Source organism: Hesperophylax consimilis, chromosome 16 (assembly GCF_061612785.1).
Source record: "Hesperophylax consimilis isolate HC1 chromosome 16, BYU_Hcon_1.0, whole genome shotgun sequence".
NCBI lineage: Eukaryota > Metazoa > Arthropoda > Insecta > Trichoptera > Limnephilidae > Hesperophylax > Hesperophylax consimilis.
The window spans coordinates 6,905,672-6,929,826 of record NC_142851.1 but is presented as its reverse complement, the minus strand read 5'-3'; the positions used below and the strand labels follow the sequence as shown (position 1 = coordinate 6,929,826).

The following is a 24,155-nucleotide window of genomic DNA, read 5'->3' as shown; positions in this document are numbered from 1 at the left end:
GATCAGCCCTTTTGAAATACATTTTGTTCCCTGGAATTAATGAATGCAAATCTTGGAAGCGGAAATTAACCCACTTCCAGAGATCCGATTAAGCTGAAACTCGGCAGATACACTCGTTGTCGATGACAATGCATTCTATCAATTTTTGGTGGCAATCACGTATGCACACGCGAACGCATATTCGCATTTTTACAAGAATATGTATATTTATATACATGTATAATAATTCGTTGTCCTTTAGGAGATCCTGTGTTGAGGGGAACTAGGTTTTGGAAGTTTTCAGCGACTTCTATTGTTCGGCTTCATGTTTTGAATAAGGTTTTTCAGAAACTTCTACGACGATGTTTTAAATATGCTAGTAAGTTCTTTATCCGGTAGTTCCTTAAGCCAATATGCAATGTCCTTAATGTAGTTATTTTTTGTTTTGAATTTTTTGATACTAAGTGGGAGTTTCTTATAAACCTTTACTGCTAAAAATTCAGAGCTTCTTTGTCCTTTGTGCTTCTTTGCTCTGGTTTTATGAGTGTGTAAGGTGTTTGCCTGTAAATCATTTTTCAAGTGATGTACCAGAATGTTTCTGGCGTAGATTTTCTGTATACTTGAAACTGTACACTAGGTCGAAAATTTTAAATAGATGTATTATAGTAAATAAACATCAACATTGTTTTTTGTGTTTAACTAACTAACTGCTAGAGCTGCGTTTATATATGAAGTAATCTCTGCGCCAAGCAATTGTTTGCGCATTTATAAATGGGGCATATCGAATGTACTGTCAGTCACGTTTCGCCTTATACATTCTTTTGACCCTTTCCCGCAAACGAGTACAGCTGCTTTGGGGAAGCAAATAAACTTTGTCCCTACTGAACGCTCGTCCCGATCCGGTACCTAGGGATTTAGAAGGTATTGTCAGATCACGGCGGCCGCGATCGGTCCGGAAGGAGCATATGTTTATTTATTTAGCATGCTTTTGTGGAGAGGATTAAAGGAAAGTATGAGGTGATTCATAACCAATGGTTTTTTCGTTTTGCTTTTTTATGAAAGCGCAAGTGATTACTTGGCGCGGGGAATATATTTTCTTAGTGACGCAGCTCGAGGGACTGGACGTAAAATAGTTATTATATCATAATAGGAACTAAGTGAGGCCGTCAAAAGGTCGTTTGAATACACTTTTAGTCGCAATTGATTTCATGCATCTGTTTTTCCATTTTGGCTGACTATTTAATGATTTTTTGCAAGTTATCAGCACGTTGAGCAGCTCTAATCACGAAGTAGCCAATAGTGGTTCATTGCAATCGATCGATATTTTCCGATCTATAAATACAAAATGGGGTTTGATAAATGATAAATGAGGAGGGGGGGGGGGGATTTTTGAAAATATTTTTTTACAATGTAGATCGAGTGAGGTATCGTTTACTATGTTTTCATTCGTGTTGAATCGAATGAGACCACTCCCAAATCGATAGAATCAGTATTTATACGACTGGTTTTTAGTGAAGAAACCTCAAAAGTAAAGTAAATTAGAAGGGTTAACCCCCCTAACTAGAGGGGTATTACAGCGCCCTTGAGGTGATTTTGCACAGAAACAGCGCTATACAAATCATCCAAATATTATAATTATTTATTCCGTCACTATTTTTTGGTCGGAATCTGCAGATCTTCATTTCTACTACCAAGAAGAAAGTGTCAATAAATTTTGATTAATTAATTTTGTCATTTATTTTGCGCATTTTAATACTAATACTACAATATCTCGTCATCTCGATAACTTGTTCCACTTTTAGAACGCGAAAGGGGGTTTGCGTAGACTGGAATCGGTAGTTTTAGTTGGAGGTCAGTTGGAAGTAAGTTTAAGGTCACCTATACTTCTATATACTATACTAGCTGACGTGTAACAATCCATTGAGATAATATCGTCTAATAATATGGTTCGTATTCCTTTTAGCGAGAGACCCAGCAGAGTTAACCGGAGCATCTCCCGACAGAAGGAAGGCGCCAACATCAACAAATCCCTCGTGGCTTTGGCCAATGTCATCTCGGCTCTGGGTAAATAGTAATATAGTTCGTATTCCTTTTAGCGAGAGACCCAGCAGAGTTAACCGGAGCATCTCCCGACAGAAGGAAGGCGCCAACATCAACAAATCCCTCGTGGCTTTGGCCAATGTCATTTCGGCTCTGGGTAAATAGACAAACTGACAAACTATCATGATTACTTATATCGTCAGCTTACTGCCAAAAGTCATTAACTAACAAAATGTTGATTCTGAGCTAATCAACTTTCAAATCAAAAAATAATTTTTCGAAGAAAACTTCTTCTAACTGCTTTTCACTTTGTGATGGCATTATTTATTTTTTATTAAAACACAAATAACTTAGTTTACATCACTTTATTTCGATACAAAATCTCAACATGTTTCGTGAACCAAGTTCACATCATCAGGAGCACAAGTATACTAAAGTTATAATTAAAAATTAGGTCTAGAAAGAAGAGGTAGAAGGAGCGGGGAGGGGTAAGAGTGGGGGAGGGTTATTCAAAGTAGGAATTAAAATGTCATTAGACGGGAAAGACCGGGTAATTGGGAAAATATTTAAAATGGGGTTTATAAAAATTTTTTATTTATTAATAATATCTGCTTTCATATTCACGTGTTTTCTTATTTCTAAGATTTCAAAATTATTGATTTGAGATACCTTGTAACCAGAATGTAGTATTTTAAAACCTGAATTAATATCGAAAGTATGGTCGTTATTTAATAAATGATCCGCAAATTCTGATTCACAGTTTCCCTTTAAAGCCCTAAGATGATGTGAACTTGGTTCACGAAACATGTTGAGATTTTGTATCGAAATAAAGTGATGTAAACTAAGTTATTTGTGTTTTAATCGAAAATTTCAAATCAAATTTCAGATACCTTTAATCAGTTATAAACCTATTGCTAAAATAATAACAAAATCAATTATTTTTAACGCACTTTTATTCATCCATTCATTCAAAACGAACTCTAAGCAGAATACTTGCCTGAACAGACTGCAATAATTACAATAGCGTATTATCCAAGGTGGATATTTTCAGTTGCGAACTTACCAAATACAAGAGGTCCATAAAAGAATATTTCTCTGATGGTTTGTGAATAATGTTTATGTCAATATTGTTTATATCTCTATTATGATTTGATTTATACCTACAACCTCTCTCCATGGCTATAAATGTATTGTGTTGTAAATTTTTCGTTTTATATAATCTTTTGTTTTGTATAATTTTTTTAATTCATATTCCTTTCTCACAAATTTAAATCACTTATTCCATATTATGCTGTCTCAGTTAAAGTCACAAGGAGGAAATCCATAATTGTTTAATTTTACTATTTAATACTTATGTACAAACTGATTAAATGTAAACTGTCCATTTCCCGAAAATGAATAAATAAATCTAAATAAATTACTACTGCATGTATGAGGGTTTAATAAGTTATCAATAGGGAAAACTGCACTTACACACCTAGTGACTTTCGCAAACATCATGTAACAACGAATTGTAATTTTTTTTTGTCTCGCAAACGAAGAAATCTTACTTATTTACTTTATTTCAATTTTATTTATTTATTTTAATTATTTTATTTAGGAAAACCATCAGCTTTTTCACCAACATTCTAAATTTTAAATATTAGATAAATAATAAAATAAGATAAAATAACACAAATACATTTCAATACATAAAAAAATATCCTCACCTCACTAACAACAGGAATAATCACTCGTATAGATCAACAACTAAACTGAACAAATGTTTATAAAATGAATGGTATGCAACTGAACAGGATTCATAGCAACAACATGATAACTTGCAGAATGTTATTAAAAATTATTCAATATTAGCGAGGATATATTTCTTTAAATGTTCTTGAATTACACGGGAATACGTCAATATCCTTAAAATTATTATTAAATAAGTTACACGCTCTGAATATAAAAGCGTTTTGTCTGTTATTAGAAGAACATTTATAAAGATGAAAAATTGATTTATCTCTATTTCTCGAGGTTGGGACTCAAAAATTAATCTCAGACAAAAGGTGTGAACAATCAATAAAGCCATTGATAATTTTATGGAGATATAGAGTCTCTTCCAGTTTTTAATGGCTTAGACCAGAGGTTCCCAAAGTGGTCTATATGGACCCCCAGGGGTCGATATCGGCTTGCTGGGGGCCTATGTCAGCGAGAAACAATTTGGGGGTCCACGAGATTCAAATGGGGGTACATACGAGCGGACCCCCATTTGCCTCAAGTCAATATTTAGGAGTTCCGTAAATGACACAATACACCATACACAAATAACACAGTTCACGTAATACTACTAATAGACTGAGAAATTACTTATTTGATATTTGTGTGTTTATATATCGTAAAGTTGTTTATTGAGGTATATAAATAGAGTCTACGTTCCTTTCCTCGTCAGAATTAATAAATTGAACCAAAACATTGCACATTGGAAGCGGCGAATATTCCTAGTTCCCCAACTTGTTTTTGAAAAACGTCCAGGGTAATAATGACGTTCAACATTTAGATGTACACAGACTTCAAAACTAAGTTTGACGACATTTTGACTGTGAAAATGGAATGTTGAAGAATCGGATATCATATGACAAGAATAACTGATCGGAATAAGCGCCAACAAAGAACTTAAGGGGCAGTTCTGTAGGGCCAGCTACGGAAAGAAATTCCCGTTGATTTATACCTCACAAGGGCGCCCCTGTCTCCACAATCTAAAGACAGATCAACTATACCGCCACCCGGTTGTAGGGCAGGCAAAGGAAGGGAATCTTTTTACGAAAATAATAAATGATTATCACATGGGACGTTTTAGGAAAATTCAATATTCGGCAGGCAGGGGGTCTACGGAAAAAAAAAATTGACAAGTGGTCTTACGGGGCAAACAAGTTTGGGAACCTCTGGCTTAGACCATAATAGTCCATCGAGCTCTTTATGTCACACTGATACAAATTATTTATAATCCGGTTAAAAACGGGATTGCAGGCCCTTAACGAATGAATTGATAAGTTTCCTGTTAAACTTTTAGTAAGGAATTTATTATCACGATTTTTTTATTGTTATTAAGTTTAATTTGTAGAACTCCATTTTAATTTTTATTTTTTATATATTCAATAATATTGTTATTGGGTTTATAAAAACAGTTTATTTTTAAACAAGTTCTGACAGTTTGATAATGCCTTCAGAGGGCGAAACAGCTGTCACGCGTAATAATAATTACACAGCAGAACTAGTTTAAAAATAAACTGTTTTTATAAACCCAATAACAATATTATTGAATATATAAAAAAAAAAAAAAAAAAAAAAAAATATATATTATCACGATGTCGGAAAACGTGTTCACAAAAATGCAGATGCATGAACACGTGCTCTGATATATTAGAAATATATCAAAAGTTTATCAGGAAACGTCCTGCAATCCCGTTTTTAACTGGATTACGAATAATTTGAAGAGATTTTTAATAAAACATCAATTCTAATTTTTCTCCGTGCAAGATAAGTAAACATTTTTTTTTACTGATTTTAGGCATGTTTTATGTGCACTTGAACACATTATATCTCATTATTATACGCACTTAGTGGATATTAGTGTGCTCAATTAGCTATATAGAGCACCCTAATAGTAACTAAGTGCGTATAATTATCTCATTATTATACGCACTTAGTGATTAAATTAAGTCGGGTCATGATGTTGGATGATTAATGAATATGAATAAAGGAAAGAATGCGTTTAAGGCGATGCACTACGTCGTGAAATATTTTAAATTGAGCCCTTACGTAGATGGCGATAAGGTTTATATTCCCGCTTAACACCATCCGCCTGTTTTGATTTATGCAAGAAAAAAACATGGCCAAAAAGTGCCTTTCATTTTATTTTGTGGATGTGCAGGCATAAATATTTATTTTTTTTCGATCATTTTATAAATAACTTAATTTTCCACATTACACAGTAAAATCATAACCGAAAATCGGTTCGTAAGTAGGAGATTTTGAACTTTAAAACAGTTTTCATAGGCCTTATACATTATTTTTTTCTGGACTTATAAAAAGACTTATCTGAAAAATACTCGATTATTTCAAAGGCCAAGATGTATTCTACTTGCAGTATTTAATTCAAAGATATTAGAAGAACGAGATATGCTATGTTGGCCGCCGGACCGTAGGCGGAGTACTACCTAATTAGGGTACTTTGAATACTGTCGGGACGTGTACGCACAGAAATCTGTTCTATGTATTAGTGCGGATACCTTAGCGTAAGCGAAGGTGTGCAGTAGTATTGGTGAACAAAACCGGCGACACTGGGCAAAACAATTCCACACAGTATGAACTGCTCATAGCACATCTCGTTCTTCTAATATCTTTGATTTAATTAATGCATCTGAAACATTTCTAGGCCACCAAATTTTCAAACCAAAAACACATGATTTTGCATTACCACGTATGGCATCGCCTTAAAACCGTGTCGTTTGGGGTGACCAAACAAATCGTCAAAATGACAATGTAAAACCTTTAAAAAGTGATATAAATTCATGAAAAGTTAGGTTAAATAGGTTACGTAGGTTTGTTTAATATGTTTTTTCATCATTTGTACGCATACTCAATGTTTATACTTTCCGAGGCCGATAAAACAAACAAAAAAAACATATATGTCAGCAGACCCGGCTTACGATATGAAAACAACAAAAGATTCCCACAGCGCCAGTAGGGGTATCATCCCCATTTATTGAGGTATGTTGCGGGCTGTTGGGTGTGGATAAGGGAAGTCGATGGGTATGAGGATGTTGAGAAGTACCTACCTTATACTCGCACGTGATTTATCATCAATAATTTTTTTTACAGCAACACCGGGTTCGCGTAGCACAAAATACGTGCCCTACAGAGATTCAGTTCTTACCTGGCTTCTGAAGGACACCCTCTCTGGATTCACCACCACTATAATGATTGCCAGTAAGTACCCATTCAATTGTTCAACCACAGAAATCAAAGTTTGAAGTTCATATTCAATTTATAGGTTATGTTGACAGACACTAGGTTAAGTTCAGAGTCCAGGAAAATAATCCAAATTTTTGTGAAAACTTTCGTAAGGAAATTACAGGTGTTATGAAATCCTTGAAACTTCCACGAAACCTCGGAACTTCGGATAGGCAATTTACAATTTTACCCAGAACCATTTTCCACCATTGGAATTTATGATGATGATAATACAATACCTATATCTCTATTGTGACTATGATTTTAATGTAGGCGAGTTTTACAGGATTGTTTTATAATCTGAATTGAATAATATTTTCAGTCTGTGTTGTAATTTCAATAAATAGGTAGGTATTGTAGAAGATTCGAAAGGTATACCATAAAGCCCCCCCCTTTCCGAATTTCTACCGATTTATAACACATTTTTCTTGAACACCAAGTTTTAAGTTCCTAAAAAAATATATGTTGTTTTTGAAGACATTATCTATAAATTTGTAAAGCCGAAACGGTAATTATATGAAATTCCCTCGACAGAAAAAAATCTCAAAGAATGCTCCGAAAAAATTTTAAAAACAAATTTTATTGTTATTTAATAAGTTATTTTATAGGTATGAAAAATCACAGTGTATCTTTGAATGCAACTTAGGCATTTGTCGAGAGATTTTTGCTCTATTTTAAACGAGTCGTGTTTTATTAAATATATTCACAATTTTCGCTTAATTATTATCGCTTATTATCGTTAATATTAGAGCGCTCCCTCTAACATTCGTATTTACATGGCCTTAAGGTCGTGTTCCTTTCGCGAAGTTTTTGCGTCATTTAGTGATAAACTTATTACAGGTTTAGAGGTGTGAAATAAGCGTCGCAGGTAAATATTTCTACATTATAATTTACAGTAAATTCAAATTTTCATTCAAAGTTTGGCAAGGCCTAGGTTGTTGACGGCCTCCTTGGTAGAGGGGTGAGGCTCTCGACTAGCAATCAGGTGGTTGCGGGTTCAAATCCCGGCGCGAACAAAAAGATTTTACTTTTGTTAATTTGTATTATTTCACAATTTGATAATTTAAAATATTATAAGGTATATTTGCGGCATGATCCAGAGTTAAAGATACTGTCTTTGAATGCATGAAACGTTGCTTGAAATGGCTTTAGCCGTGTTTGGTGACCAGATCTGAATAGCCAGGTACTTCCCCACCTTCCTCTCCTTCACCTTCCCACAATCTTCAGCCTCACACCGTACCTCACCTCAAATGGGGATGCCAGTCTCACTGGCTCCTCTTCACATAAAAGGCCGACTACAGTATAGGCCTTTGCACGTGACGGATTTTGAAGTGTCACGTGATCAAGTCAGCGCCATCGAGCAATGCAAGTTTGCAAATGGCGGCGATTGTTGTTGATACTCATTGTTAGTTGTTACTACATATTAAATAAACAGAGTGATTATAGACTATTTTAAACGGTGATTTAGCGACAGCACTGATTTCATAATATGGCGGTCGCGCGCCCATGCTTGTAGTACTAAGTCGGCCTTAATCTTTATAAGAGCGGTTGATAAGAGACTGGAGACTGTCGACAAGTTAGTTTCGGAGGTGGCATCCATCAAGAAGAACATTGAAATCTTCAGATACGTACTGGACGAGCGCGATCAGCTCTCCCGTGTGAAAAACCTCGAAATTAAGAACGTGCCAATGACGAAGGGAGAAAACTTACTCTGCATAGCCAAGAAAATAGGCGAGCAGATTGGTTTTGAACTACAACCAGAAGATGTGGATACTGTGACGCGAGTGGCTACCAAGTCCGCCCAGGTTAAGCCGATAATCATCCGTTTTGCAAGCAAACGGAGAAAGGAGGAATTTCTTGCACTATCTAAGAAGGCCAGGAAGATCACCACTACCGACCTGAAATATTCCGGACCAGAAGTAATAATTTATGTTAACAACCACTTAACAATTAACAATAAGAATCTGCTCTCGAAAGTTAAAAGCAAGGCACGGGAAGCAGGCTTCAGATTTGTATGGGTAAAGGACTGTAAGATCTTAGTGAGAAAAAACGATAATTCACCAGCTTTTTTAGTCAGGAGGGAAGACGAACTGCAGAAAATTTCATAAGAAAATACTGCTCATTCTATTATTATTGTATACTCCTCCATCTCCCTCCACACGCCCGCTACCCTCCCTCTACCTCCACACGCGCGCTACCCTCCCTCTCATGTTGCAACTGCATTACTATTATATTTATTATACTCTCACAACATTACCTTATTATATCATCCTGTTCACAACTCCTGTCAACTGCAAGATATTCTCACTTTCTGTACTTATAATATTATTATGTACTTGTCATATTTCAAATGTCACTCGATAATTTTACTCGGGATTCTGTAATACTGATGTGCGAAGGACTCATTAAGCGTTCATTTCCAAGTGCACATTTATGTTACTTATAACGTATTATGCCTCTATGGCATCCACTCCTTTTCGTAACGAACAATTACTTAGAGATATTACTGTTATTTTATTTTCTGCAGATAATACTATATTATACCTCACATTCTGTTCACGCATTCTCTGCATATCCCTGTTATTGACACTCAACTGAAAAAGAGTCACTGCCTTTAAGTGTTTTTCATCAGAACGTACGTGGACTGAGAACTAAAACTGACACATTTCTTCGTAGTGTTACGAGCGGTGATTATGACGTTATCGGCATAACAGAGACTTGGCTTACATATACTATTTCAGATGGTGAGCTTTTTGACTCAAGATACAACGTATTCCGACGCGACAGAAGTATCGAAGGTGTAACTATGGGTGGTGGTGTGCTCCTGGCTGTCAAAAAGGAACTCAATGCAATTTGTAATTACTCATGGTGTTCTACGGATGAGGAAATATGGGTTACTCTTCGCATCCCACGTGCAACTGGATTCACTAACATTCATCTCTGTTGTACCTACCTGTCAAAAAGTTTCAACTTCAATGCTCGAATCACCGCCTTCTCGAATGATCTAGGTATTAAGCTTTTGAATCAACCAGACGGCAAGTTTCTTATCATGAGAGACTTTAACCTACCCGATATTACATGGACTCTTCCTGTGGGTGAGGTTAACCTGATTCCTAGAAACTACACTTCTACAATAAGCTCAACATTTATCGACAATATTAATTACTCTAACCTCCACCAATATAATGGTATTCAAAATACATTAGGAAGAATTCTTGATCTCGTTCTCTGTAATTTTTCGGTACGCGTAGCTCCCGCGAACGATCCGTTGGTTCCTGAGGATGCTCATCATAAATCCATCATTATCACTGCTGAGTTCGTTGAACCCCCGGTCATAAAGGAAAACTCAATTAAACGGCCCTCATTCCACAAGGCTAATTATGATGACATAAGAGATAGCCTGGCACAAGAAGATTGGAACGCACTTGACCTTACCGATTCCGTCAATCCTGCAGTATCGCATTTTTACAATATTATTAATAATTTGATCGTTGATAAGGTTCCATTGAGGCGTACTGGTAAATATTCCTACCCCCCGTGGTATAGCTCATCATTAATAAAACTTATTCGTGAAAAGCAGAAATTTCACAGACTATATACAACCTAAAAGAACCCTTCCGATTACATTACTTTTTCAAGGCTACGCACCAGACAGAAAAAAATGTCAAAGAAATGTCACGAAGACTTTATTAATAATGCTGAAGAGAATATAAGGCATTCTGGTCATATGTGAAATCAAAAAAAACTATCAGCATGCGTATTAAATCTTAATGATGTAACAGCCGAGGGTGGACAGGCAGTCTGTGATTTATTTGCTTATTATTTTCATTCTGTCTACGAACCGGCTGATCCTCTGGGGATTTCCTGCGATGACTCTGTAGTTAAGTAGGTTTGTGCGATGGGATCAGTTTTTATCGATGCTGACCTCGTGTCTAAATATTTAAAACGGCTCGATTCTAGCAAGGGAGCTGGGCCGGATGGTATCCCACCACTGTTCATTACCGAGTGCGCAAATCATTTGTCACTCCCGCTATCAATACTGTTTAATATATCGATCAAGACTGGTACATTTCCAGATATATGGAAAAGAGTCTACATCACACCAATTCATAAATCGGGAACTAAGTGTGAAGCAGATAATTATAGACCCATTTCCAAGCTTTGCATTTTTTCAAAGGTGTTCGAAAAACATAGTCTATGACCAGTTATTCCCTGTGATAAAGAATTCGATCAACGAATTTCAGCATGGATTCTTTGCAGGTCGCTCTGTTGCTACTAATCTTATAACATTTACAAACTTCTTGTCTGCCTCCATGGATAAACGTGTGTAAGTTGATACAATCTATACCGACTATAGCAAGGCTTTTGACAAGATCAACCACAACATTCTGCTTAGAAAACTTGCTAATCATAGTATTCATGGAGATCTCCTTCGTTGGTTATCCTCATACGTAACAAACAGGTCCCAGGCTGTGACAGTGGGTGGATTTTCCTCCGTCTGGAAAATCATTACTTCCGGTGTGCCTCAGAGGTCCATTTTGGGTCCTTTGCTTTTCTCTATCTATATTAATGATTTTACGACATGTTTTCACAGCGCTCAAATTTTACTATTTGCTGACGATATGAAGATATACCTTCCTATAAGCTCCCCGGACTGTTCTGCGTGTTTACAAGCAGATTTTGATCGACTGACGGATTACTGTCTCAGAAATAAGCTTTTTATCAATATTTCTAAATGTTGCAAAGTCACATTTACACGTAACCGTGTGAAAATACTGCATGATTACACCATTTCTGGATCGATTTTAACAAATAAAGACTATGTGCGTGATCTCGGGGTTTTCTTGGACTCTAAACTTACCTTTGATAAACACGTTGATAACATTGTCACCAAAGCATCAAAAAGTCTAGGTTTTGTACTGAGAACATGCAAATTTTTCAAAAATACTAAGACATATCTGACTCTACCATTCACATGTTCGTCCTCACCTGGAGTACTGTTCACCGGTTTGGAACCCGCGCTATATTGTTTATGTTAACAGGTTAGAAAGAGTTCAGGAACGATTTCTCAAATTCCTCAATTTTAAATCATTTAACATATACAACTCTTACGACGAAATCGAGAAACATTTTCGAATCACGAAACTACTCAACAGGAGGATTGTCGCTGATCAGATGCTCTTGTATAAAATTATTAACTCAAAAGTTGACTGCCCGGAGTTGCTGAACAAAATAAATTTCCATGCGCCAATTCGATACAGCAAACAAAATACCCTTTTCTACATTGATAGATGCAATACCAATTCCAACCAAAATGAATTTATGCAAAGGACATGTAACTACTATAATAATAAATTTGCAAATATAGACACTTGTGCTGACATATTCACTGCTAGTTACTATCACTACAGAATTTCATTGTATCACATTCTAACTCATATTAACCACTGTTAAATTGATTTTACCTAATATTTTAATATTACTTGCGTGGCAACTTTTCCTTATCCCTCTCCTCCCCTTTCCCGTTCCAACCCAAGTATATTTAAGTATAGTTATAATCACTTTTATTTATTGCTGTTTATGGTAGGCATATTATAGGTTTATCGTTTACAGGTTAGTTTTATGTTTCTGAATATATATCTGTGAACATTAATAATTGGTGTGTTTTTTTGTTATCCTCCTATGTATATTGTATTACTAAGACTGTTTATGTTCCTCAAATAAATAAATAAATTCTAAATTTTTGACGTGTCACAAATTAAAATGTTTAGAATCATATTTTGTAAAGATAAAAAATAAAATGGTAATATGTTCCGTATTTTACTAGCAGACAAGGACATTGAAGAAGCAACTAAGGTAAGGGTTAATTATTAATTGTTTTTGTGTTTAATTCGTAGAATTACATTTAATTTGAAACACCGTTTGAAAATGGCCTTGAAAGGCGAAACAGCTGTACCGTCTTGTTGAAAGTAAACGTTGTCCAGATCAATACCATCCAATTCCGGACATAAAAAATCATTAATCTAATCTAGTATACAATTAATCTAATATAATTAATCTAATCTACATAACCTATTGTAATAAATAGTTTTTAAATTACATAATTAGATCTACTTTAAAAAGAGATATTATTACTGTACAAATAACATTTTTAAATACGTACATTATCTAAAACATGCGAACACCTCAGCACAGGTTCTCCTAGTGAGGTGTTCGCACTGTTCACAAAACATTACTACTCAAGGCGAGACAATATATTCTAAAATAAAGCCAGAATATTAATGACGTAAGTGAAGAAGAAAATAAAAAAAGACTTATGCTTTATAAAATTTTCAAACTGTTTTACATAAAATATTTTAATGGTGAGGTCCTGTTTTTATTAATCATAAATATAAATCATTTACATCCGTAGGGACCCCTCGAGAAACATTTGAGATTTTAGTAATACGTTCATCAGAAATAATTCAAATGTGAGCGTCGAGCAAACCCGATATTAGAGTCTTACATACAGTCACTGATTATTTTACACTCCAATACCATTTTTTATAGTTTGTATTACTGGCACATATCTCTTTACCTGTAAAATGAATGTACGAGCACAAAAAATAATTAAAGTTCATAAAAGGTCCACAATACTAGGGGACTTTAATATCAACTTACTTGACTCCACAAACACACACACTTGTAAATACACAGAAATCATCAAGTCAAACAATTTCAATATAATAAACAAAATAAACAAAAAACATGCGACACGTATCACAGAAAGCACCAACACCATTATCGATCACATCATCTCAGACATAAATCTTTCATATTCTATAACAAACTGTGACACTTCAATATCTGATCACAACCTACTGATTCTTGACATACTGCACACCAACACTAAAAAGAATTCACAAAAACCCTCCTATAAATATACGAAAATTGACTATGATAAACTAGAGGAGGATATTCGACAAAACCCCTTTTCTATAAATAATAACGAGGACTCGGAACTGAACTACAATAACTTTGTAAACTATCTAATAAACAAAATTACTTTTTACAGTTCAACAATAAAAAAAAAACAAATAAAACCTGTCTTGCTGGTTGGATAACAAAAGACTTATTAAAAATGATTAATAAAAGAAATAAACTACACTTAAAAATAAAAAAATAACCCTGTAACCTATTACTGAAAACAGAATTTACTAAAATACGTAACCAAATAACTATACAAAAACAAAACTCTAAAAAACAACGATATAGCAGACTATTTAAAAAATGTGAAAATAATACCAAAAAAACTTGGAACCTAATTAACAACATCATCAAGAATCAAACAAACACGAAAAGCAAACCATGTAAAAAAACTAAAGAGAGATAATGAAATTATCACAGAAGAGATCAAGATAAGCGAATGCTTTAATAACTACTTTTGTAATGTTGGCGCCTCTTTAGCTGGTAATATAATTAACAAATACACCCATGAACTGGATGAAAAAATTACATTAAAGTATGAAAGTACGGAGTCAATATACCTACAACCCGCAACTGAACCCGAAATACTAGCTATTATACAGTCCCTAAAATCAAATGCGAGTGCTGGTCATGACCAATTAAAATGTGTAACATTACAAAAACTTGCCCCGCTATTAACACCTATACTAACTAAACTGATTAACCTGAGCCTAAAAGAAGGTCAATTTCCGAACTATTTTCTATATGCCAAACAATACGGTTTCAGAAAAAAGTCTAACACTCTTTCTGCAACTAATGATCTTATAAATAAACTTAGAACTAGCATAGATAATAGAAACTATGTCATAGCAATTCTTGTAGACCTTCAAAAAGCCTTTGACACCGTAAGTCATGAAATACTGATTAAAAAAATAGAAAAAACAGGAGTAACCGGTCCAGCTATCAAATTAATTAAATCATATCTATCAAACAGAAAACAATATGTGAGCATAGAAGATAATAACAGTCAGTTAGAGAGTATAAACTATGGAGTTCCGCAAGGATCTATACTGGGGCCCCTCCTATTCCAAATATATATAAATGACATCTGCCAGTTGAAATTTACATGGTGAAATATTTCTATAGATGACACTGCAATATTTTACTTCGGAAAAAAATTAGAAACTCTATTAGAACAATCTCAAGATGATCTTAATATTCTAAACAGTTGGCTAGTAAAAATATATTAACAATAAATATTAATAAAACCGGCTACATGATCCCAAGCTCACCTAAAATAATAATACCGTCGCATAAACCTCTACAAATAGAAGAAAGGGACTTGCTTATTCTAGACAGCGAAAAATACCTTGGCTTACATATTGATAAACATCTGACATTTAAACAACACGTTGAAAAATTAAAAGCAAAAATCATCCCACTAATTGGTGTATTTGGTAGAATTGCCCATCTCCTACCAACAGAGGTAAAGAGGGGCTTATACTTCAGTTTAATCCAGTCCCATCTAAATTATTTGATAGAAATATGGGGTAACACATACATTACATACCTAAATGATTTACAAACAACACAGAACAAAGTTATTAAAAAACTCTTCAATTATAACCCGGACACTCCCACAAAAAAACTGTATCAGGAAATGAAACTCTTGAAAATAAGAAAATTGTACGAATACAACATATGCCTCCTAATCTACAAAATCCAAAATGGACTTATACACACAAACACAACATTTAAACAAACGTCACAAGTACACGAACATTATACTAGGCAACATAACAAATTGTACACATGCTGTAAGGACTGAAAGTGGCAAAAGAGGCATTGGCCACGAGGGTGTACAAATATACAATCTCCTTCCAGATAAACTTAAAACGGAGAGTATAAATGTTTTTTTTTTTTTTTTTTTTTTTTTTATAAATTTAATTTAGATTAAATTTGATAATATTATTATTAAGTTCTGCAAGTGTTTTAGTTTTTTATTATTGTGACAGCTGTTTCGGCTTACAAGGCCATTTTCAAACTGTGGTTAGTCCACATTGAGACGACGTTTTTATACTATTTCAAATGTAAATTTTGAAGGTGCATACATTGATTTATTACTGGTTACACCGATGACATGATCTATTGTTGGTTAAACCAATCTATGTTTTCCCCTCAGTAAATGGTAATGGGTTCTTAATTATTTACTAATGACTTTATTGCTATGAATTATTTGGGTGCATTATACTGCTTGGGTTTTGTGAAAATACTAAGAAGTGGTGAGTAAATTATTTTCCGTACTTTATTAATTAGTGTTAAATTTGGGTCATTCGTTCGTTTATTGATTTCTAATTGTTCAAGTAAATTTAATCTAATGCCCTTTTTTTCTATATGCAATGGTTTAGGACCCTTGTTGTTAAGTGGGTTATGATTATTCACCAAGAGATGTTCTGCGAATTTCGAGGATGTGTTTTTATTATTATAACATCGTATATGTTCTTGGAATCTAGTTGAGAATGCCCTCCCCGTTTGTCCGATGTAAGTGGCGTTACAATCGGCGTGGTCACATTTTAATTCATATATGCCACTGTTATTGAGTATAGGGATTTTACTTTTAGAGTTTTTAAGGCTTGTTCCTAAATTATTGTTTGTTCGAAAAGCTATATTTAAACCACATTTTTTAATTTCTTTTGCAATTTTTTCAGATACTGGGCCGAGGAATTCGAGACATGCAAATTTTTCTATATTTTTGTTATTTACCGGATATATTAAATTGATTTTATTTTTATATTTCTTATTTTTTATTATTTTTTCAATGTTATTTGCCTCATAGCCGTTATTAATCGCGATCGTTTTTATCGTTTCCTTTTCTTTTACATAAGCTTTATTGTCTAAGGGAATGTTAATGAGTCTATGTACCATTGAATGGTACGCTGATAATTTATGAGACCAAGGATGATTTGAATTTGAATTTATTGTTGTATCTGTAAAAGTTGGTTTTCTAAATATTTGAAAGGTATGTTTATTATTACTTTTACCAATTGTCAGATCTAAAAAGTTTATTTTACCTTCAATCTCATGTTCAACTGTGAAGCAGATTTTATTATTAACGGTGTTGGCCCAATTAGTAAAGATATCTAACTGTCGGTTGGTACCATTCCAACATATAAGGATGTCGTCTACGTATCGGACATAATATACTATATGTTTAGCTAAGGGAGATTTAAGAATTATATTTTCAATATAATCCATAAATATCTCCGCTAGAAGTGGACTTAATGGTGACCCCATGGGGAGACCATCATGTTGTTGGTAATATATATCATTGAAAAGGAAATAATTTGTATCTACGCAGATTTTTATGAGCTGGAATAACTCTTTTCTTATTACCGGATTGATATTGCATTTTTCCAAGATATTTTCAATTATTATTAGGCATTCTTTAATGGGGATGTTGGTAAATAGGGATTTTACGTCTAGAGAAATGAATTTACAGTTATGCGGGAGATTAAAATTTTTTATTTTATTAACTAGTTCTATCGAGTTTTTGACACTGTAACGTGGTGAAAAATTTGTTAATTTTTTGAAGATGAAGTTAAGTCTTTTAGCCAGGTTTGATGTAGGGGCGTTAATAAAAGATACTACGGGCCTTATTGGATTATTCGCTTTATGGAGCTTAGGTTGGCCATACAGAGCTGGGGCTCTTGGGTTCATGACCCTTACGTTTTTTAAATTTACTTGAACAATTAGAAATCAATAAACGAACGAATGACCCAAATTTAACACTAATTAATAAAGTACGGAAAATAATTTACTCACCACTTCTTAGTATTTTCACAAAACCCAAGCAGTATAATGCACCCAAATAATTCATAGCAATAAAGTCATTAGTAAATAATTAAGAACCCATTACCATTTACTGAGGGGAAAACATAGATTGGTTTAACCAACAATAGATCATGTCATCGGTGTAACCAGTAATAAATCAATGTATGCACCTTCAAAATTTACATTTGAAATAGTATAAAAACGTCGTCTCAATGTGGACTAACCACAGTTTGAAAATGGCCTTGTAAGCCGAAACAGCTGTCACAATAATAAAAAACTAAAACACTTGCAGAACTTAATAATAATATTATCAAATTTAATCTAAATTAAATTTATAAAAAAATTAAATGGAGTTCTACGAATTAAACACAAAAACAATAAATAAAAAAAAAAAAAAAAAAAAAAAAAAAATGAGTATAAATGTGTTTAAAAACAAACTTTTTAATCTTAAGTTATTAGAACAATATTAGAAAACTATTTATTTAATGTTATATATTTAAGTTAAGAAAGTGAAATTTAAATTTCTTTTAACTTAATAAATAAATAAAAAAAATAAAAAGTTAGGTTACCCATTAATTCAATCGCCAAATTGCAGCAGTGTCCCCATCCTGCGCGTGCTACGCCGAAACCGTGAACACCATGCGCTGGGCCTCGCGCGCTGGGCGCATCCCCCCGGGCTCCGCGACTCCGGGGGCCCGGGGAGCCAGGGGGGCCGCCGAGCGCAGCCTGCGGGCGCTCAGGGCCGAGGTGGCGCGCCTCAGGCAACTGCTGGACTCCGCCAGGAAAGGGAAGACGCTGCCGGAGCTCACGCATCAAACCACGCAGGTCAGTCGATTTGAAGAGTACTTGATGTGTTAAAAGCTCTAATGTTGAACCAGTGATTTTTTTATTCATTTGAGTAGTTAAGCCTTGTTAACCGTTAGGCTAGCGCCACACTTGACGGAAATTCCGTCGCGTAACTTCCGCGACGGAACGCCAATACATGTAATTGCATATAAATTACAAATAGCGGGCACACTACGCGGAAGATCGGTCGTTCCGTCGCGGACGATCGGTCGCTCCGTGGCGGACCGCCGACACTCGCGTCTGTTCCGTCCTCCGCGCACCGATCTTCCGTCGGCGGAAGATCGGCAAAGTGGCATTCCAAGTAGTTGTATGCATCGCGCCACATTCGGCGGATAACACGCGGCGACGACGAACGCACAGGATGTTCGACACTGAAAGATTTATTATCGAAGTGCAAAATAGAGTTTGCCTTTGGGAGAGATATAGCCGTTCTAAGTTTTGTATTTTGCTTGGTAATATAGTCCTTGGTTAAATTCAGCAATACATCAAATGATTGTATGGACATTCGATATTATTCGAATACTTTATCTGGATAGTTTCTTAGTTGCATATACAAGGCATGAAATTGCCCAATTTCTAGTCGAAGAGTATTTATGGGATGAACCCAATATTTACGCTTTCTTTTTCTTTCTTCTTCTAATGCCTCATAAATAGCTATCACTTCTATCGGATCCATTACGACCACGCTGTATAAGCGTTTGCAGTCGACTGATAATCCGCCACTGAATATTCAGTGTGGCTGCAACGTATGGTAACGGATTGACTCCAGCGGAAGATCCGCGACGGAATTTCCGTCAAGTGTGGCGCTAGCCTAAGATTCTTCTACAGAGCTTTCCAATAAGAGGTGTTATTTTGATATTCAATCGTAAAAGATCAATGGTTTCGGTGCTTGTGTGGCACGTAGCGCCGTCTTGTTGAAAGTAAACGTTGTCCAGATCAATACCATCCAATTCCGGCCATAAAAAATCATTAGAATTATAAAATTAAATTAAATTATATAATTAAATTAAATTATATAATTAAATCATCTCTCGATAGCGCAATCCATTCACCGTAACTGTTGCTCCAGCCTCATTTTCGAAAAAGTAAGGTCCAATGACTCCGCCGGACCATAAACCGCATCAAACAATCACAAGTTGAGGATAGAGGCTTTTCAACAATAACTCTTGGGTTTTCCGAGCCCCAGATGCGACAATTTTGCTTGTTGACGAAGCCACCGAGGTGGAAATGGGCCTCATCACTCAAGATGATTTGCATTTGATTCACTCAAGTGAATTTTAATAATTTCAATGCGTTGTTGAAGCGTGTATCGTTCCATTTTTATTAATGGCGTAGTTTCTACTTGTCAAATGTCAAAAAATGACAGCTTCAAAAGTAACATCTACCGAAATAGTGGGCTATTCAAAATAATACCTCTTATTGGAAAACCCTGTACCAGCCAATAATGGCAGCCTCAAAAACTTCGCTAAATGTAATTTTTAAAAATCACTCCGATTATGAACAGAGTATTTTTCTAGGAATCATTAATTTCTGAGTGACGTTTTTTGTACCTATATGTATATACCCTATTTGGGTATTTAGCATGATTAATTGATATTAATAATAGATTTATGGATAGTGTCGATAACTTGTCATTGTTCCCGAGCACGACTGCAGATCGCTAACGTACAAACAACAGTTCACGTCGAATAAATTAAGAACACTTAGTCATTGTGAGCCGTTGTTTATTAGTGTGCAATCTGCAGTCGTGCCCGTGAACAATGACAAGTTACCGACATTATCGATCGACTGTACTAGATAGCCTGGTTTTAATGCCCGCTTTTTAAGATCCCCCTTGTGAGCGAATGATCTAAAACGGATTGTTCGAATAAGTTGCAGGTTCTATATCGCCAGAAAAATCAGTCCTTATTGTGGATTCTCATCGTAATTTGTTTTTGCAGGTGTCGTTTGATGCTAAAGAAGTGGAGAGCCAGGATCATTCAAAGTCAAACGAAGACTTGCACGATGTCAGTGAAATGTCAGATTGCACAATCAAAGAAGAAGGCACAGCGGGTAAACCAGAAAGAGAAAACGAGGGTGGAGACTCTCTCAATTCATTGGCTTCGTCTCGTATGAGCGTCAATAGCAATGATACGCTTTCTGGGAATACCAGCATTCCTTCTACACTTTCCAACATTCATTCCAGTCAGGCGGAGGATTTACTGTTTGGTCCAAGACTTCACAGAACAGGAAGTGTCCACGACGTCCCACTTCCTCCTCTACGCAATAAGAAGCGGCAATACAGCTCCCACGAAGTGTTACCCTCTCTGGAGAAGTTCAGTTCGTTTAGAACACTCAAATCGGCAAATGGAAAAACGCCTTTAGTGAGGTTAAACAAAACTGCAAGCAGTCGACTAACTGAGAAGGAAAATAAATACAAACTACACGAGGAAAATAATCAACATTTCAACGAAAATGACATATCAAAAGATCAAGCCGAATCTTCCACTGCAACTGCGAATGTTAGCAAACCACACGTTTCTTACGAACCGTTCAACAAACGAGCGGTTATCGTGGCTTCAGTCACAGACAGGCTGTATTCCACATCCAAACGAAAAGAGGATAGTGTGCACGCAAACTCCACACCAGCAGGAATCAACAAAAAGCCACTAAACGAGCTGAAAATTTGCAGCAATGCAAGGAAAAAGCTTCTTGATATCAGTTACAAAGCCCTACGGGCCTCGCGTCGGATAAGACCAGGAGTGCCTGCGGAAACGCAAACAGACATAAAAACATCGATTAGAGTGAAAGAGGTCGCTATCGATATTCAAGACGACATTGAACCATTCAAAGCCTTTCCCAGTAGTGAAGACAAACTTTACCGACACGTCAGTGTCGAAACCGAAGCTTTTACGTTACTTTGCAAAGAAGCCTCCGTGGGGACGACAAGTGGCTCTTTGTATAGCGTTGATAAAAGCATCGAAACCGATAAATTCAAAAGCAATCATGCTAATTTAACTTTTAGTAGAACATGTGGCAACATGACCGAAGAAATTCGTTCGTTAAACGCGGCATCGACTCAAACTCAAGAATTAGCACCGCCTAGGAAGAAATATTCGTCATTTACGAAATACCTCAAAGTCAGTCGCGACTCCCCCGCGCCAGTTAATCTTAACGATAGATCTACATCGCCTCGTGTTTTAAATATTAGCATTTCTCACGACTGTAGCCAATTTGAAAACGAAACAGACGGGATTTCTGACGATAGTTTAGAGAACGAAAGTCACAAAGCTTCAGACTTGCGATCGCTGTCGATTCGTACAACTCCCGATCTTCTAAACAATCACAACCCCGGGGAAAACGGAGCCAGCGGAGATGGAATTTTTCCACAAACGATCGTTTCAAATAACTCAGTGGAAAGTCCTTTACGAATTTCGCACGCGAGTTTTTCCGGAAACCTTGACGCGAAAGATATTATCAAAAGCGGAAATTCGGTGTCAGGGAAGTGTACTCAAACCCGAGGAGAAATAACTACCGAGGGGCGTGAACCTTCCGAAGTGACAAACTACAATAGCGTAATCAAAAGTAAAACACCGGCCAATATCAATCAAAGCAGTGATCGCGTGACGAGCGGGAAGGGAGAAGTCGTAAAACTAGCTGGCGTGACTTCGCGCATTGCTACACCGCCCGATTCCGCGCCAATCGGAACAGCGGACTCTACACGAGCGAATAAAGGTGTCGGGACAGACGACCTAAGTCGTGAAAGTGGTTGCCTTTACGAATCAAAATCAACTCAAGCTAATTCCGTTCCTGAAAATTTTAACGCCGATTTCCTCGAGAATATTTACGTTCCTTTACCTCGAATATGCGTTTCCTCGAATTTCAATGATCGTTGGATCAACATGAAGGATATCATTATGGGAAGAGACCAAAATAGCTACCCTTATAATATCAAAGCATCGCCGAAACGGTCTGGCGAATCTCGTCACAGAAAAAAATCCAAAACTGTCTCTTGGAAGTTCGACACAGAAAGCACAGAGCCGACTAACGCAAGAAGCAGCTCCCCAGAGATAAACCTGAAATATAATGACGCATTCGAAACCTGCAGTCACGAATCTATCCGCCGATCTCCTAGGGACACAATGGACCGAGATTCTTTAAGTCCTGAAAGAACTGATTCGTTTGTTTCGGAAAAGCCTTCAGCAAAAAACAATTTCATGGGCATTCGGTGCTGGGATGACAGAATCAAAGTGCCTTCCGATAAAACAGAAACGGACGTTCATAAACATCTCAAAAATCTTGATACATCTGAACACGATACAAAATGCCTTCAGTACATGGAAGCCACTTCTAATTTAATAAAAGAAGCCACCAATCTAGTCACATCACTGAGTCACGTTAAAGATCGATTTTTTGACTCTCATCCCAGCAACACCACACCACCCAAATCAATTTCTCCAATTTGTAATACACCATTACAAATTGTTGATGAAAAAGACAACAATAATGCTAATCCACAAGCACACTATTCCAAGCCATCGACTTCATCACACAGACCACAATTCAAAACAAACACAGAGTGTTATTCTCGTATGATTAATGATGAGTTAATAAATAATGAGAAGCAAATCAAAACAAATAAAGACAGTCCAAAGATTCCAGATTATCTGGACTTAGATGAAGCAGTCTTTTCGAGTGACGACGAACTCGCTTCAGCCGGGAAAGAAATAGATTCCATTGAAAAGACTCTGTTCGACTCGTTAGATAGGCTGGAGGATCGTACTCAAAAGACATCGGGATATTTTTCAAGTGTTTCTGCTCGGTATTCGGATACTTTCAACAGACAGCTGGCCTCCCTGCCTCCCACTTGGCAGGCTGCACCCACCCCTTATCCGCGCACAAAAAGAAACCCCAGCAAGTACCTCGAGGAATTGAGAAAACTGCGTAAAGAGTTGGTGGCCTCAACCAAAAAGGACGATTATATTTGTAGACAGTTTCAGATGAATCAAGCGGGTAATATAATATAGTTAAGTGCAAAATATTTACTATAAACGTAGTTGTGTTATCCATGTATAAATGTATTAAAAATGTTAACCAAATTTTATTATATTTGTATTTATTAATTCAACACAGGAGACCCTGAGGGAAATAATTTCCCTGTTTGATTTCGTAGACCATTTCATTTAATCACAAAATTACCTTTACTGAACAACTGCACATATTATCAGATCAATAATATTAACTTAGTCTTTCCTTGCTGGTGCTGTCTACCGATTTAACAAGTCTATAATTATTATTACAATATCTCTGTAGATATATTAAACGCAGAGATCATATTTTATGTGTGCACCAGCAATAGATTTATGTATCGGATAAAATAATTCAAATCTGTAAGTATTTATCGAATGCTGCAGATAAAAATCTTTTGTTGATAAAATACACCTATATGCATAACTGTGTACTTTTATAAGCCGAATGGTGTGGTAGTGAGCGAGAGGGGTATGGGGTTTCACTCACCGTGTCACGATGCATTGTTATCA

General features: G+C 35.9%; 1 protein-coding gene across 1 annotated transcript in view; it reads left to right on the top strand.

Moving 5' to 3' along the window:
• LOC149416611 (uncharacterized) overlaps window positions 1–23,673 on the top strand; it is a 70,880-nt gene extending 47,207 nt beyond the window's left edge. The window contains exons 7-10 of the mRNA XM_089641283.1: window positions 1,943–2,043; window positions 6,883–6,990; window positions 18,386–18,619; window positions 20,632–23,673. Of these exons, the coding sequence (XP_089497409.1) occupies window positions 1,943–2,043; window positions 6,883–6,990; window positions 18,386–18,619; window positions 20,632–23,642 (3,454 nt within the window). The 3' untranslated portion in view covers window positions 23,643–23,673. The remainder of the gene's footprint in view (window positions 1–1,942; window positions 2,044–6,882; window positions 6,991–18,385; window positions 18,620–20,631) is intronic.
• The last annotated feature ends 482 nt before the right edge of the window (window positions 23,674–24,155 follow it).